Source organism: Cucumis sativus, chromosome 4, assembly GCF_000004075.3.
Source record: "Cucumis sativus cultivar 9930 chromosome 4, Cucumber_9930_V3, whole genome shotgun sequence".
Taxonomy (NCBI): domain Eukaryota; kingdom Viridiplantae; phylum Streptophyta; class Magnoliopsida; order Cucurbitales; family Cucurbitaceae; genus Cucumis; species Cucumis sativus.
In genome coordinates this window covers 2,159,225-2,177,307 of record NC_026658.2, presented here as the reverse complement: position 1 = coordinate 2,177,307, position 18,083 = coordinate 2,159,225, and the positions used below count along the sequence as shown (strand labels likewise).

At 35.3% G+C, this 18,083-nt stretch overlaps 4 protein-coding genes across 6 annotated transcripts; 1 reads left to right on the top strand and 3 right to left on the bottom strand.

The window, feature by feature from the left end:
- Positions 1–1,203: 1,203 nt before the first annotated feature.
- On the bottom strand, positions 1,204–2,493 carry LOC101215159 (putative disease resistance protein RGA1). The gene has a single exon (XM_031884104.1). The coding sequence runs from the start codon at positions 2,491–2,493 to the stop codon at positions 1,204–1,206; it is 1,290 nt and encodes a 429-aa protein (XP_031739964.1).
- Positions 2,087–3,781, bottom strand: LOC116403366 (putative disease resistance protein RGA3). Its single transcript, XM_031884324.1, has one exon. It carries the CDS (start codon positions 3,531–3,533, stop codon positions 2,553–2,555), a length of 981 nt encoding a protein of 326 aa, XP_031740184.1. The 5' UTR covers positions 3,534–3,781; the 3' UTR covers positions 2,087–2,552.
- Positions 3,782–4,569: 788 nt separating this feature from the next.
- On the bottom strand, positions 4,570–10,328 carry LOC101215403 (PTI1-like tyrosine-protein kinase 3). 3 transcript variants are annotated; one of them, XM_011654760.2, is made up of 8 exons: positions 10,106–10,328; positions 8,814–8,991; positions 6,329–6,579; positions 6,092–6,218; positions 5,738–6,011; positions 5,448–5,580; positions 5,252–5,338; positions 4,570–5,147 (listed from the first exon to the last, which is right to left on the bottom strand). In XM_011654760.2, the coding sequence occupies exons 2-8, from the start codon at positions 8,905–8,907 to the stop codon at positions 5,022–5,024; spliced, it is 1,092 nt and encodes a 363-aa protein (XP_011653062.1). In that variant the 5' UTR covers positions 8,908–8,991; positions 10,106–10,328; the 3' UTR covers positions 4,570–5,021. The 3 variants fall into 3 exon arrangements, with proteins under 3 accessions (XP_011653062.1, XP_011653061.1, XP_031740182.1); XM_011654759.2 differs by lacking the exon at positions 10,106–10,328 and adding an exon at positions 9,683–10,049; XM_031884322.1 differs by lacking the exon at positions 10,106–10,328 and adding an exon at positions 9,213–9,610.
- A 2,171-nt stretch (positions 10,329–12,499) lies between these two features.
- LOC101215637 lies at positions 12,500–17,949 on the top strand. The gene is made up of 4 exons (XM_004152239.3): positions 12,500–13,835; positions 14,701–14,923; positions 16,451–16,628; positions 17,213–17,949. The coding sequence occupies exons 1-4, from the start codon at positions 12,572–12,574 to the stop codon at positions 17,690–17,692; spliced, it is 2,145 nt and encodes a 714-aa protein (XP_004152287.1). The 5' UTR covers positions 12,500–12,571; the 3' UTR covers positions 17,693–17,949.
- The last annotated feature ends 134 nt before the right edge of the window (positions 17,950–18,083 follow it).

Below are 18,083 nucleotides of genomic sequence, written 5' to 3'. Positions count from 1 at the left end.
TATAGCATCTCTAGTACAAAACTTGAAGTAAAAAATATTCTTTTAGCCAACTAGTCAGTCGTATTTTGCACTCGTTCTTCTTATATTGAATAGTAATTAAGTATACGTGATTCAAATCTTCTCACTCCATATTATACTAAAAACATGCACTTGGTCATTACTCGATAATACAAGAAAAATGTTTATATTTATTAAATAATGAATGTTAATTCAAGAAAAATGTTTGTATTTAATGATGTTGAGGGTTACTACAAGCAATCAACTATATCGATGAATTCCTTTGAATTTGGATAGATTGATCGAGTATATTTTCGCAGTGAATTTAAGCTTTCTTATTGTCTTTCAACATAGTTTGAGAAGGAGAAATGCCCCAAAAATGTTAGGTCGTCATAGATTGAAGTAGAAAATAAATAGAGGAAATGTAAGAAATTGCTAGTTTTTCTTTTTCATTTAATTTCACCTGCACCTCAAACATGCTGTTCGTATATAGAGTTTTGAGTATACATTATGTTATAGACAAATCAATCACAAAGAGAAAAAAAGTTAGTCTTCTCACACTCTACTAACAAAAAAGGAAAAAACAACATGCATTGTTCAATACAAGAAAAACAAATGCGAATAATATTAGCGAGAGATTTAAGGCAGCTACCTACAAGTTACAATATATTAACTTTACCACTAAATTACGTTTGCTTTGGCACGAGCTTTGGTCTTTAGAACATCATGGCACAAAATCTCCGAACTTGGGTAGTTGTGGACAACCAAAGACATCCACATGGACTAATTGGGTGAGACATTGCAATGGCTTTCTTTGAAGGAAACTGTTTCAGACTTCTACAATAATAAAGTCCCAAAACTTCCAAAGATGCAAGATTTCCCAACCATTCTGGTAAAACTTCAATTCCATCAAAATCATTAATGATCAAAGATCTTAAGGCTGTGAGATGCTGGAGTTGCTGAGGAAGTTGCACGGCCCCGTTCCCCGCGAAAAGAACCAAATCAAGATTTACGAGTGAAGAAAGTTGCATAAGAGGAGTAAAGTCACAATCTTGTGAGCATTCAGTGATTATCATTTCTTTCAAGTTTTTGAGATGAGATAGTCCTTGGGGAAACTTTTGCAACCCATTCATAGAGAAACGAGACAAGGTATGCATATTTTGCACATTTAGTATCATTTCAAGGCACCCAACAATCTTTAGATCCTCAATGGAAGTGCAGAGTTGTAGATCGATCTTTGGGCAATCTTGTCACTTCATCACATCCACAAACATGTAGCTTTTTAAGAGGACATCCAAAAATATTTGGAATACTTGTTAATATAGGACAATCACGAATATTCAAGTCTTCAAGAAGAGGAAAAATTGCATCTTTCCTTGATGTGAATACTAATTCTTCCCATTGCTCTAGATTGTGCATTTCAGAGAGTACAAATTTCTTCAACTTGCGAAATAAAACCTTATGGTTGTTGGGATGATCATAACTTCCGTAGAATTCATTCCCAATACATCTTAGACAATGTAAGTTGGAAATATTTAGTTCCTCCAAATTAGGTAATTCTCCAAGCATTGGAAGTGTTTCGCATCTTACACAATGTCTTAGATGTATCACAACTAAATTTTCAACAAAAATGGCAGGAGGCAAAATTTGGCCAGCATAGTTTATGATACTCAAGAATTGAAGATTTTTGTGTGGTTGAAGCCCTTTTAACACTTCCAAGTCATTGTAGTTGCTACCTTCTCTTAAAATATGCAAATCCCATTCCAAGAATAGCTCACATAAGTTCTTTTCTACCAATTTGGAACTCATGGCTTCCTCTTTGTGTTTAATTCCATTGAGATTTGAAAGTTCTAATCTACCTTTGAAGTTTTTCAAAAATCCAAGTTCTTCTATTTTGCAACCCTTCTCAAATCCAACTGCAAAACCAGACAACGTTTGTAGTTGAGTCAACCGGCTCAAATGTGGAGGCGTTTGTGGTATTGAGAACTTTAAATGTCTTAAACTAACCAACTTGCTCAAATTATATGGAAGGTGTTTCATTGAGCTTCCAAGCTTCAATGTTTGTAAGTTATAAAGCAAAGAGATAGAATTTGGAAGTTCTTCTATGTTTGAACTTGAAATGTCGAGATATCTCAAATGTTTCATCTTACCAATTGACTCAGGTAGTTTTGTAATAGATGAATCCACTACTAAAACTCGCAAGCGAGTACAATTTGCAATCTTGTCAAAAATAGTCTTGTGAAGCACCTGTCTATTGCAAATGAGTGTGCGTAAATTTTGGGCGTTGTTTATCCTATGATTGGTGTGACTTCCTTTATCCAACAAATCAATATGTTCCTCTTGCAACTTTTGAGAATTTAAAATTGTACACGCAATTTCATAGATAAGATCATGCATCTTACAATGAGTAATTCTTCCTCTATCATCCTTAATGATATCTTGAAAGAGAGAGCGAGACAACAAGATGTTGAAGTACTTTTCTCCATTTTCCTCCATCGTTATATCGTTTCTTCCTTCGTGTAGTTGAATGAACCCTTGTGCCATCCACATTTCAATTAGCTCTTCTTTTTTAAATCTTTAAAACCTTTAGGAAAATTTGAACAATATGCAAAGCATTGCTTCAACAAGAAGGATGGTAGACGATCTACACTTAATTTTAATGTAGATAAAACTAAATCTTCATCTTGTAACGGTATACTTGTTGTGGTTCTAAGAGACATCACCCATTTCTCGTAGACCCCTTCAAATTTCGGTGCCCCTCCCAAAACTCTTGCAACAAATGGTACACCACCAAACCTTGTCACCAATTCTTCTTGAAGATCCTTCAACTCTGGATCCATTGGCAATTCATCTGCATTTGCACTTTCTTTAAACAAAGACCGACATTGTTCATCAAATAATTTTCCCAAATGATGGCTAGGAAGAGTACTCTCCATAATCTTTCCAACTTCAATACTTCTCGTAGTTACAATGATACCGTTTCCAGATTTTTCAGTAAAACACAGTAAACATTTTTTCAATTCAGTCCATAAAGCAATATTTTCATTCCAAACATCATCAAGCACAAGAAAATATCTTTTACCTCGCATCACTTTTTGAAGCTCTTGAAGTAGAACCTCTTTATTATCCAAGCCACTAGAAACACCCTTTATCATTTGTAAAATTGCTCCCAAAATCTTGTTGATAAGAAATGGTTCGGACACACATATCCATATTGTTTCATCAAAATGTCTTTTGATCTCCTCATGATTGAAGATTGTCTTTGCCAAAGTTGTTTTTCCGATTCCACCCATACCCATAATGGGTAAGATAGATGTAACATATTGATTACTAGCATCAACTACTTGTTTCACTATGCTTGAAACTTCAAACTCCCTTCCAACAACTTCAAAATCATCAAGTTTTGAGATCGTCTCTCGAATCTGACTAAGATCATTCTCTGTTTCTATGAATTCTTCACCAACAAGTCCTAAAGGAGTCGCCTCGTAGTAACATTTACGCAACTTTTCAATAATACTCTTGATTTTCTTGGCCATTTTGAAGCGAAAGATAATGAAAATATTAGAAAGACTTGACACCGAAGAACATACCTTGTTAATCGATCCTTTTTCCACCTTTGTACGAAGATATTCATAAACAAGCTCATCCAATAGATTGTCGGCTTCATGAACAACAAGTAGAAGATCTGCCACCCACAGTCTCACAGAACTATGGTGTAGTTTTTTTTCTGTTAACGTCACCTAAAATAGCTTCTGCTTTGAGTAGCCATTGGGAGAGGTTTGAAAGCTCCCTGTCCAAGCCCCATGCCAAACCAATTTGGTCAGCCGCAAGTTCCAATACCTTCTTCAACACTTGTTGGACAGCATAAGTCCATAGGAACTCAGCGATAGCCATATTATTAACTTTACTTTTTTGCTGTTATGATCTTTACTTTCCCAAAGAACTATGGATGATCATGAAGTGAGGAAGAAGATTTAAATTCCACATGACTTGGTCAAACAAAATAGGACAACAGTTTGTTGTGGGGAAGAAAATTTAAATTCCACATGACAAGATTTATATCCACACGCTTTTAGTTTGTGATGGGGAAGGTGCAAGGAAAGAACACAATTGCTTTGGACTTCGAAAATATAAACATAAGTGGCCTTTGTTAATGTGTTCGGGGATGAAATTGACACAGCTAACCTAAGATATGTTCGAGATGATTTTACTTAAAAAGGTATTTTTAGAAGTATTACAAACAGTTTCTTTTGAGCTTTTGCAAGACTTAAAATATTAAAATAATGAAAAATATGCAATTAGATTTGAACTTTGCCTGGATGGCTTCAAGATCAATGACAACTGGATGGCAAGGTACAAATACTAATCACTCTAGCTAGCTACAAACATCTAACAACCACTCAGGCAAAGCTCGAATTGACAATTTCTTTTTTCTTTTAAGATATCATCGTTATATAAATGGAGATTCAAACTTTTAATCTCTTAATCAAACATATATCTAATCTTGAAAGAATAACGAGCACTTGAAAGACATGTAAGAGTGAAGCAATTGAACTTGGGAGTCCAGAGATAAGTACTTAAAGCACTTACATAAACTATAAATAAATTAAGACCATTTTCGATGACAACCGAGAAAACCAACCCATATCCATTAATATCAAAGGAGTGAGGGACAGCAAACTGTAATCCAAATGTGTTTTCCACCACACCATGTAGCACTCCCACTGAGTCTTCTCACTTGATGACTCCAAAAAACGAAAGGGGAAAAACATTTTTAACAACCGAGTGCTATTACCAACAACAGGCTACACAAGAAGAATTGCTTACAAGAAAAGCAGCAACCTATTTTCAATCCAATCAAACATGACTCAAGCATCTTCTTCAAGACAAGAAAAAATAACAATAATAATTGGAATAAATAATGAATATTATGAATTCTATACGGTCACCATGAAAGCAAACATTGCAATGTAGGCGCTGACACATATATCAACAGTGAGGAAGAAAACTGAGATCAATTTACTTCAAGGTTCCACGGCCGGAGCAGGGGCAGGTGGCTTTAGAAGTGGCTGGAGAGCCTTGACAACGATGCTCATGTTTGGCCTGAACTCGGCTTCGTACTGCACACACAGAGCTGCCACAGCGGCCAGCTGCAATAACCATAATACCAGGTCAATGTCACAGCAATATCTCATTAGTTCATTGCAATAATGCTATTTCTAGCAGTGAAGACAGCAATCGAAACAGAAGTTACCTTGGCAACTCCTTTGGGGGGATATTCACCCTTCAGCCTTGGATCAACACATTGTTTGACTTTGTCTTCACTTAGTCTTGGGGTAGCCTTAAACAAACAAAAAACCATCATTTTAGACTTGTAAAATTTGAATAGCTGGAGACAAAAAGGCACGAGCACAATGAAAAGCAATAAGAAAGCAGATAAATGTGCTCACCCAAGTAACAAGACTCTGCTGACCGCGAGGCATGGTATGATCAACCGGCTTCCTCCCGGTCAAAAGTTCAAGTAGAACGACTCCAAAGCTATAGACATCACTCTTCTGTGTCAATTGTCCCGTCATTGCATACCTGGAGAAGAGAGGACTTAGCATCAGTATACTTTCTCTTCATAGCTACTTATCCAAATTCCAGTGAACAAAAAGGACAGAGTTCACGTATCCATTGAGAAGTCAACATTTGGGAGAGAGAAAGAAACCACAAATAAAAGAGATTTCAGAAACATTACTCTGGAGCATGATAGCCAAAAGTTCCTAAAACACGAGTAGAGTGAAGCCGAGCAGCCATGTCAGGAGCCTGGTTTGAAAGGTTAAAGTCTGCAATCTTTGCTTTGAAATCTTCGAAGAGAAGCACATTGCTGGATCTAACATCTCTATGTATGATAGAAGGCTGAACCTTCTCATGCAAGTATTCCAATCCTCGAGCTGCATCAACAGCAATTCTCACTCTCTGCATCCAATCGAGAACAGGACCAGGCTGTGCTCCTTGCACTCCCTTTCTACCTGGCGTAGAGCAACAATTCATGAGAAACTAACTGGACATGAAACTGAACTAAAAGACTGAACTTAGAATGTTGGCGTACCATGCAATATGTCATGTAGAGAACCCATAGTTGCAAATTCATATGCAAGTACACGGAGATTTCCTTCAACACAATATCCGTGCAACTCAACAAAATTTTCATGTTTCAACCTTGAGACAGTAGAAACCTGAAGCAATGCCATAAACAATAAGGATGAAAGAAAATAATGTATAGACTATAGAGGAAAAAATGAAGCTTTAATGTGGTAAATCTATTATATCGATACTGAAGACAAACCTGCGTCAAAAAGTCAACACTGGAGTCGGGCTCGGAAGAAACATCCAGCTTCTTCACAGCCACAGCTTTCCCATCATTTAAACTAGCATAATAAACTCGACCATAAGACCCTTCACCAATCAGTGCCTTAGACCCAAAGTTGTCAGTCTTTTCTTTCAGTTCTTCCAGAGACAACGCTGGCACTTCTATGGGAGGAGGAGTTTTTGGTGCTTCAGATTTGAAAGTAGCTGCCTCTTTTCTTTGAACGTGACCTAACAGGCATAAAATATATAAGACAGACTTAAATCACACACCATACAGATCATAGACAAAGCAACGATTCTAAAATCCAAGAAGAACATCACATAGAAAATAGTAACCCAGATACAAGATAAATCATAAACAAGGCAGAATTACATTAGATGACCAGAATAGTGGTTGGGGAACATCTAAGAAGAGTCATAAGGGAATGCTACAATAGAGATCAAATTGGAGGAAAAAAAAAAAACACCTTCCACAACACTAGAAATCCTACATATTAAAAATAGGGTTCTAAACTAGAGTTCCCAAACCATAAAATACCCCAGAAAGATTATTGAGATTCACTGTTCCATTTATTTGCATGATATAGCAAGCCCTAGCCTATTACCGTGACCCAAAAACTGGCTCAAACAACAAAAGAAATATTCATAAATATGCTTAAATAAATGGTATGTTTGTATATCATTATTATTTGTGATATTTTACTTGTAGGAATTAAAATTGAACTGTCCTTTGCCTTCACTCCTCTCGCTTCCTCTTTCTATAACCACTAAATGTCCCAAATATTCCAACTAATTTTCCCAATACAACTCTGCTCCTAAAACCCACTTGTCCTCCTATTATGATCGGTCAACCAGTTTCCCCAAATACAGAAACGGTGGATGAAGCAAAATCCATAAAAATAACTGTTTTCTTTCTTTATCCTTTATCTCTGATTTGTTTGCCTACTTTTAAGTTCCTCAGATCGCTCACCAATTCCCCAAGTCATGAAAAATATCCTCAATTCAATTTCACTCCTATGAAGAGTTCAGCTTTTTGAACCTGTTTCATAGCAATAGATGGCTGTATGTATACCCATGCATATATGCATGTGTTGAACAAAAAGCATCATAAAACCTTCTACTGTTGCTTTCACCGAACTTGGGCGGTGGGCACCACTGCCTACAACATCAATCCCACAGCATCTTCACCACCAACACAGTAAAATCTACCTGGCATTCCTTTTGTCTAGCGATCAATTCAATTCTCCTAGTCCGCTTCATTGATTTCTTCAGTTTTTGTGGCCAAGCAACTCCTTGCCCAAATCGACATGGATTGAGTTTGTTTTTCTTCTTCTCCATGGACAATTTTATTTGTCAACATTATCGAATCCTTCTCTTTCTATTCTCAGATTCAAGTAGATTTCCTAATATGCACTTCCATTTTCTTCTTTGCTTCGGAAAACCTAACCAACCCTTCCCCAAAACTTCTATCACCAGAACCATAAATTCCTTCTCTAGTTCCTCTGAGAAGGTAAAATGTGCAGTAACCATTTGCCATCGCATTGATGAACACCAAACTTCCTTCTTGGTTTCCTTCAATTATCCTCCTGCCATTTTCATCTAACTACATTGCCTGCATCTATGTATTGTCCCAATTTCGTAGCACTACAAATGAGTTTCAGAACTCTTCCGCACTTATATTTGCAATTTCCAACACATTAACAAATAAAAAATCGATTCACTTCTTCTCACTCCATCAACTTCCTTGCAATGGATCCCCCAACACAAAGTTGCATGGCACTTTCCCCATCTTCAATATTTGACAGCATTGATCATTCCTTACTTATTTTGGCTTCTATCCATCTGATTCTAAGCATGATTATGTTGCTTTCAGATTTTCCTCCTTGGACTCCACCTGTCTTCCTCAATCACTTCCAAATATTTTAAACTTCCAGCATCTCCAGATTTATTCTCATAAATCAAACGGGTTTAAACCATTTTGATAGGAACCAAAGAATTGGAATAGAAATTGTATCTAAAATTTAAAAAGAACTCGACAAAAAGTTGAAGAACTTGGACATCTTTCTAAGCAAGTTCAAGCACAAACAGTTGAACAATTGCTTTCAGTCTCTCAGTTACTCTATTTTATAACCATTCCTAACGAACTCCTCAACTAAAGATTGACATGGCCAAGATATCCTAATATACCATACATACATACAAAGGAGAGACAACTGTGCATATATACTATAAATACAGAAATGCTAATTTTGTTAACTTTATAATCATTTCAACTAACATTCTTGATAAGAAAATAGGAAGAAAAAGCAAGCACATTCCAGCAATTCAGTTAATCAAAAAAATTCCTAAAGCTATATATATTTTACAAAATATTGATATCTCAAAGACTTCAGAGTAAATAGATAACCTTCATCACAAATCCTATAAAATGGTGAGCATCAAGTGATAGATTAAAGTATTACCATCTCCATAACTTCGTGGGCTTTTCAGGTGCTCACTTTCCGCTGATGGGTAGGCCTCTTCAATTTGACAAGTACAACAAAGCCACCTGCGCATTCTATCCTTTTTACTTAGATATAGATCGTCTTTAGAACCTGTATTCTTCAAACGAACGAAGTAACCAGGAGGAGGGGCATGCGCCTGAAAATAACCAAAAGCTCTAGTGAAAACAATTCTCTTGTTTTAAAGATATGAGACAGATTTTTAGAAGTCAAAGAACAATGATCTGCAAGAGATCTTTTTGCTTAATATGAACGACCAAAAAATAAAACTAAAACAAAGGCTCAAAGGAGAAAATTATTTTTTTCTTTTCATGGAAGCCAAAGAAAAATGACAGGAGCAAAAAAAGGGAGCAACGTTACTCGTGATAATGGTTGAAATATACTTAGAATTCATTGATGAAGAATGCCTCAGATCTTTCAATTCCACCAATACCTCACCTTCTCAAACTATATTACCTTCATAATCTCGAGATTATTTTATTGCCACATAACTCAAACCCCCGCCACCCTTACACATGATCACATCCTTCTTGAACAATTCAACTTCCAGGTAGTAGAACGACAGACAGTTCCAAATATTTCAAAATACAACAATGGAAAAATATCCCCTCCCACAACCAATTTAAATATATTAATTAAAAAAAAACATCAATACCCCCAAACCAATGCTTGAAAACTTTCAACCTTTCAGGAAACCAATATCACGAAGAGATAAAGAAGATGAGCCTATAAATAGAAAATTGAAACATAGATTCACATAGGGGGGGCCAAAAACATTGCAAGTAATGACAAAGCCAATCAAATGAAAGAAAACATCCAACAATCCTTACCACTAAACCAAAACGATGATGATCTCGACGGTCCATAATCAAACCAGGGATTCAAAATTCAAAATCCCAATAGAATCAACAAGACAGAAACAAACAAGCAAAAAAGGAAAAGAAAAGGCAAAACCCCAGATATAGATTGATCCCTTAAAAAACAAATCAAACCCCAGAAACAGAAATAGAAAAAAGAAAACAAATCACTAAAAACCCAACAACGCAAAAACAAAAAGAAAAAGGAAAAGCCCAAAAAGATTCAACCCCTGTTCCAGAAAATGAAAACCCAGATACGTAAATCGGAACTGGGGGTGAGGAAAACTGAAAAAGAAGGAAAGGGAGCGAGAGAGTGGGAGAAAGGGTGAAAAGGGAAGAGAAATAGATGAAAGAAGAAGAGATCGAGAAAGGGAATTTAGAGGAAATGGGAATTACCTTCAGGTTAATGCCTCTCCTGGGCTCCGGGAAGAGAAATGGAAGAATAAAGGGGGAAAGACAGGGTGGAATTTGCGGAATGGGTTTGGCTTTTGGCTTTGTTGGGTGTTCTTCGGTTTTGGGTTTTCGGTAGTTATTCGGAGAAACGCAATGAACGGATGACAGAGTAGCAAAACGCGGGGCAAATGGCAAAGGCGGAGAAGTTTTCCTTTCTTTTCCTTTCCCTTTTCTTTTTACAATTTTTCTTCTTTTTCTTTTTTTAATGGAATTTTAAATTAAGAAATTTTCTTTTTGGTGAATTGTAAACCAAACTGCCAGAGAGATTGTGGTCTCCTTTTCTTTGATGCCTTTTCATTCCTATTTATTTAATTGACTCTTTCCAAAATTTTAAAAAACATACATTTCATTGACTTCATTGACCTCTAATTTTATATTATTGCCATCTATATTTTTAACTAATATAATCAAATTATTAGGATGTATTTCTCATATATTTATAAATATTTTCATTTATTTTACTATACTTTATAAAAATCATGTTTACAATAATACGATTTTTTTAAAATGAAAAAATTAGCAAACTATTTCCACGAACATAACTAAACAATAGGTGAAGATAGGGAGAATTGGACCATTTTAAGGAATTAGACCAATCGTGAATTTGTGTTATGAGAATAAAATAAGGTTTATGATTAACTTGTATTGATAGTAGAAAAATAGTAGAGAATTTTGGTATATACTTTTAACAATAAAAGATAGTAATATGTAATTAACATTTGGACTCGCAGTTATCTCTCGTAAGTTTTTGGAACCAACCATTTAAGTTACACTATCAACAATTAGGTGGTAACATATGTTTTAAGTGCATCATCAACTCAAGTTCTCTATGGTTCTTATATGAATTGTCGGTTGAGAATTTGAATTGTTTAGCTATAGATACTGTAAACATATTCAATGGATCGTTCAAGGTCTCCTACGTGATTTTGAAATCTCATATGGGTCCTATGGAGGTCTTTCATGTTATTCCATTTAAAAACAGAGAACTATTGCCCAATAATATCCTAAAATATATTTTATTTTATAAGTTTTCAAATATTTGTATACCTTTGTATTAAAAAGTTTTTTTTTTTCTTTTGTAAAATTATGTATAACGACTCACCAACAAGTAAATTTTAAAATCTAATTGAATTGAGTTGTATGCATGTATTTTAAAAAGTATTAGGTAGTATGGTAATCATTTCAATTTTTTTGTTTTTAAAAATTTTGTTTATGAAAAACAAAAAATATATAATATATGTTTGGTAACTGATCTTGTTTTATGTTTTCTAAAAACAAGATGAAAACTTCTCTTTCATTTTATTTCCAATTTCCTTTCATAATTTTAAAAACAAAAGTGAATTAGTTATTAAACATGCTTGTTTTTTAAAATTAAAATAAATGAATTATCAAACGGGCACTTAAATGTTCAATTATTATTTTTTAGGTTAACATTTATGAAAATAAGATTTTAAAAAATCAAAATCCATAAATGCTAAACACGTAACAATCAAAATGGACATTTTGAGAGTAAAACCTTAGCAACAACTTAATAAAATATGATTCGAACATGTAAGTTAAAACGTCTAGCATCTAGGTCAAAATATAAAGCCTGATGGTTGTGTGGTTAACCACTATATGCATGGCTCTACTCAAAGCCTCTTTCGATCGATACTTTATGTTATTTTAGATTGAATTCAATTGCGACTAAGTGGAAGAAGATTCATGTTCGTCCTTTTTCCACCTCCCAACTAATGGTTCAAATGTTGAATGACCGAATTAATGTCGTTCTATGAAGTAGATTTGGTTGGTAGCAATATTACGCGCTCTTCTTATTTTGATTTTCAAAGCTTGTTGTTTACTTATGTCCTTGGGTTGATTTATGATGCCATTGCTGCTAGAGGTAGATGGGATAATGTGACTAAGTGGACTTAATCTTTTAGGTTGAGGGCTTAGTAGTTGATGGGAGTGTCGTTGTTTTGACATCTACTCTACTACTTGCATCTCTAGTAAAGGGTTGTTTTCTTATGTAGTGTGTGCACGCATGCCTTCAGGTCGAAAAGATAGTCAAATAGATTTTTGAATAAAAAAGCTACCGTAACTATAGAAACACTTAATATCTTGTTTTCAATAAAGGGGTGTTTGGTAATCCATAGTAGGTGAGGTTTGTAATGTAATCAAAAACCCATATTTGGATGAAATGTTTTGGGTCCCATTTTTAATATAAAACTTATTTAATTTTGGATTGAACACTTTTATAATTTTGAATAAGGTTGATTACATTTCAGTTTTTCTAACTATTTTTGATTGATGCACATTGGAATATACCGACGTGAAGAGAAAGCATCACTACATATATATCTTAAACCCCATTTTCTTCTCATTCCTCACTCGCTGCCGTTGCTAAACCCACCTGCTTTTCTTCAAGCAATGGCGGATGAGATAAGTTCTGACTATGCTGATGGGTTTAATCCTAAATTCTTATCATCTGAGAAACCCCAGTCTCCTTCTCGACTGGTGGATTCTGCCTTACAGATCTCTGCCGATCACCATAACTTCCCTCTCATCGTCTCGAATCAAAACCCGGACTCTGAAGTCATCAACAGTGTGACTTCCGCTTCTGCGCAAGAAGACCCAGAGACTTCTGTGGACAAGATGGTCTTGTGCGATTCGGCTTGTGGGTCTTCTGAAAACGGAGGAAATATGGGAAGTTTGGTGGTGGGCAAGATTCAGAATCTTGACCTTGAGCTCGGAAAAGAACCTCTCAAGGTGGACGCTGTCCATGATTTTGGAACGCTCGATACCGGGGAAGATGGGAAGCAAGATGTTGCTGTCGATGAAGTAGATGTGAAAGATTTTGCAAGAAGTGTACTAAGTCTTGATGGGAATCAAGATTGTGCGAAGGAAGAACTTGTTCGAGAAGGTCAGTTGGCTGCTGACAAAGAAGCCTTTGCACGAACGGAGAAGTTGTTGAAGAAAGAAACTGATTCTGAGAGCATTTTGGAAATGAAAAAGAAATTACTATTGGAAAAAATCGACGCCATGTTGGTTCCTGGAGATGAAATTCATCTACAGGAGGGAGACAATCCCCCTAGCTCAGGAGGGATCGTGGACGGTTGCAAAAAAACGATGCTTATGGGTGAGGAGAAGATTGCTGATCAGCAAAATAATGATTCTGAAACCATGAATGTTCTTAGAAGAAGTCATTTGTCTCTCAGAAATTCATTGAAGATTGAAGTAATAGACGAAACTGCATTAGTTGAACCGGTTCATGTCTCCAGAATTGGAAATGGAGAAGGGATTGGTATTGTTTGTCCAACAAGGTCAATGCAGATGAAGGTGAACAAATCCCATGAACCTGATAAAGGAGGGAAAAAGGCTAAAAAATCAAGGAGGAAGGCAAGGGAAGGGAAGCTTTCTGAGATGCATTGGAATATGGGGAATCTGAACGAAGTTGATAAAGTCAATGGACGCCAAGAAAATGCGGAAGGAAACAAGATAGTGTATTCGAGGAAAGATATGGAAGCACTTAGGTTTGTGAATGTTGCAGAACAGAAAAGATTGTGGAAAGCTATATGTAAAGAACTTTTGCCCGTTGTAGCCAGGGAATACAGTAGCTTAACAATAAAGACAGGCTCTACCTCTGATCCTAGACAGCCTTTAGTGAAGAGAGAAGAAGCCTCTTCCATTATAAGTAAGTATTTATATTTCTAACTGAGTTGCTTATGAAGTTCGATTATGAATTTTTCTTGGATAAAAATGAAGTTTGTTTATGAATGGTTGCTTAGGATTCTAAAGTATGGCTACTATCACTGTATGAAGATGTCTATGAATGGCAATCTTTTGATAAATTGTCACTTTTATTAATTTTTTTCCCGTTGATTTCATAAGGTGCTTTCTGTTGAGAGTTTCTCTCATTCTTTCTGCTTCATGGTAAACCACGTTTTTGAGTTGAGGATTTTTAGGAAATTATTTTTCGTAATGGACGAATGCCCTTCGATTGGATAGTAAAAAAAGTTCATAAGCCTATTTTGGTTTTCTCAATACCTTATTTTCCTTCAGAAGATTATTTATTATTTTGAAACAAACGAGCTTCACAATTATTGTCATGGTTTTTGGTTTTGGTTGAGTCATTTTGATGGTTTCAATTTCTCTTGTGCACAGGTGTTGTTGCTGCACGGGGAAGATGGAATCATATGAATATTTTTGTGCATTGAAGAATGGCCTAAATCAATCCAACTAAAGACCTTATGTGCATCAAAATCAATATGTTTTCTGTAATAGGCAAATGATAAATCTTGTTTGTACAAATTTACCGACTACGCAAAGTTTTTGGTCATTTTTGTTTGGAAATTATTACAGTCTCATTCTTTTGTACATGATGCAAACTCATTAGTTTGGTGCTGAATAATATGAAAATAATTCAATTCTTTTTCACTCATTTGCGCTTCGTGATTTTGTCATCTCTCTTCATCAGAACCATACATATTCTTTATGGGGTGAAATTTGATGTTTAAATAGTTTGATAAGATCACTAAAATTCTGTGGCAACTAAACAGGGGAGGGATGTTCAGAAAGCTTGGATGGTGAGATAGAGGACATGGGTGGTGATGATGAAATTACAAACTTTGTAATTTCGGAACCCTCTTGCAGTCTTAGCCAAGATAGTGATGATGATAAATATTACCATAGTATTCAGAGACCCGCCTTTCATGTGGAGGGAGAACCCAATTTTGATTCAGGACCTCCAGAAGATGGACTAGAATATCTTAGACGTGTTAGGTAAGTTCTTATACGTAATTATTAGTACACTTGTTTAATGTTCTATGTAATTCCCTTGAGTTTCTCTGCCCCACATTTTATTTTAGAACTTCTTCAGCTTAGGTTGAGGTACTGTCATACTGTTTGATTCTGTATGAATTATTCGTCAAAGTGACCTTCAGCATAAAATGAATCAGATGACAAACAAGCATATAGACAAACTCGAGCATAATTAGCAAATGAAGAGGTTTAAATCGTGAGATGCAATGAGGCATAATGGTTCAGTTTTTCTTACATATGAAGTAAAAGACAAAGTGAGATAGCAAACTGTAGAAAAGTAATATGATGTATGAAAAGGTATAGTGTAGTGTATAGAAAATAATGAGACAATGAAAAAGAAAGGAAACATTGGTGCCTGTCATGGTGTGTTTTGCACTGAGGGTTCCTAGCGTATAGGCTCAACCTTGAAAACATGATTACATCTTTGAATCATAGAAAAAGAATACGATGTTCATCTTAGGATGAAACTGGAAGAGTGGCTTAGAGGCCTAAAGAGAATTTAAAGCTGCAATATGTTAGAAATCATCTTTCTTCTTGGGGATAAATGCGCATGTGCCTACTATTTTTTTTACTGCTAGTATTTTATTGCGCTCTTTAGTTGTCCCTAATATCTAAAAGAAAAGCATTGCTCAAAGCCTCGAACGTTACGATGCTTTTGTTAAATTAAAACAAAAACTCTGTAGTACTTTGGTGTGCTATATTAATAAGGTGGTAAAGAGCATTTTTCCTGAAGGTGCAAGGGTAGCTTGTTTTCAGTTAGTCCTGTCTATTATATTGTTTCTATGTACAAAAATGAGGCTTTCTGTTCTATATCTTGTCCTTTTTGACGTTCCTTGTTGTATTGTCAAGAAATTTGAGAAAACTATATGAGGGGATTTTGGAGGCGGTGATATGAGATAGAATATATTTAGTTAGGGTAATAGTGTTGTGTTGAATGAATAGTGAGATAGAATATATTTAGTTAGGGTAATAGTGTTGTGTTGAATGAATAGGATTATGATGTTGCAAACATGAATCTACTATCTTAATATTGTCTGGTTCTTCGTACTCGAAAAGTTTATGCGATTAGGAGTCTGTTCCCACTTGGCAGTCTGTTGGCTGTTAATCAACTATTTTTGGTAACAACGATTTTGGCTAATTTCCTAGTTGTTTTAATATGTATCTAGGATTGGACAAGCTTAAAATACAATCTAGATAGATACTAATACTATGATCTCTTGACTTAAAAAATCACCACTTTACTCATTCGTTACAAGGAAATCCCTCCAAGTAGAAAATACATAGAGGAGTCTATAGGAAGTGATATTCTCCCGAGGGGAAAAAAGGGAGAGGTGCTCTTCTTTCTCTCATTTCTCCATTTAGAGAGTATTTCATCAAGTTGATAGTTCATGTTTGATCTTACTTTTGTGATTATTGTTGAAATGTCTATCAATTTTAAGAAACTAAATGTGATGGCTTGAATTTGAACTAAAAAAAATTCCTTGTTAGGTGGGAGGCTTCCCATATTCCAAATGTGACGGTGGCAAAAGTTGATAGAAGTAATTTTAAGAAAGAGCAAAGTGTTTATATGCCGGTTATTCCTGCAATTGCTCAGTGCCCCGAGCATTTACTGCCTTCGAAAGAGTGGGAGAATGCATTTCTTGCTGATTTTTCTAAACTGCGTCAGGTAATTTACATCTACCTTATCAATAATCAGAAGAAAAAAAAGCATTTGAATGCCTATATCTTAAACTTTCTTTATCCCATGTTACTGAGTACTGGAATTTTCTTATATTAAATCTGTATCACATTCTATGTTTTGTTTCTTTCTTTTGGCTCTTGGTTAACCCCTAATGGTCTGTTATGTCTGAATGTACTTCTACGTTTGATTCTTACTTTAAGTTGATCATTTCAATGGCTGATAAATGAAATATGATGCCCCATCATTCTTGCATTAATTTAGATATAGTTCTGTCATTAGATTAAAAGGTGAGGAAACGAGAAACATGGCGGTAGATCTTTACGGCCAAAAGCCATAGGTTTTACTATCTTTACAAATTCAAAATATCTTTTGTATATCTATAAAAGGGGCCCCTTTTGTATATATTTGAATATTTCATTCAATCAATCAAATCGTTTCTTATAAAAAAAGTTAAGTCATAGAGTAGAATGAGAAGTTGTAAAGAGAATACTTGAAATGAGTTCTGGCAGAAAATAAGAAAATCATGGGTTTTCTTGATGATGCTAATAAATAGCTAATTGTCATGTCAGGCTCTATCACACTCTGAAGAAGAATGTATGAAGTCTGATTTCATCCTCCATGAAAAGATCGATCCTTTAGTTCCGAACTTAATAGCTCAGCCAAGTGTCTTGCCTGCCAATGATGCCGACTCACATCAATCTAAGGAATCAAGTGGCAGCACTTCAGCCAAGGAAAAGAGTTGCAACGATTATCCATCTTTATCAGCAATTTCAAAGATGAATCCAATATTTCGTGTTTCGTCGTTGAGGAAGCGCATAAACTCGTTCGAAACACAGACAACACTTTCAAGGGCCGATTGTCTTTGGTTGTTTGCTTTAAGTGCAGCAGTTGACACTCCTCTGGATGGAGATACTTGTGCTGCTTTCAGAAGTCTGCTTCGAAAATGTGCCAGCTTGCGGGCCGAGAAGACCGAGATTGACAACGAGGTGATAATGCTCAATATCCTTTCCACAATTTCTGGAAGGTACTTTGCACAGTCGGAAAATTGAAGCTATGATGGTGAGATCATTGACCTGTTTTTTATCTTCCTCCCAAAGTTGGTCTCTTGTTAGTCTTTTGGAGGACGATTCGAGGAGTCTGACTCAGACAGACAATGAAATTTGTAAATTAGTTTCTATTTCTGAAGGAAAAAAATTGAAGTGTGTTTAAGAAATTATTTTTTGATGACTTAGTAGAAATATTACTATGTTCTATTGTCCTTTATATTTTTTCATTAACAAACAATGCACGTTTTTACCTCGTTGAATTATGATTTAAGCTAACTACTCTTATAATTTAACCAATTTAACACAAGAAAAAGCTAACCCTATGTCCATACATTTTAGTTCAAATTCGTTTTTCTTTTTCTAATATTTTGGAAATCTTTTCTATAATTGGTAT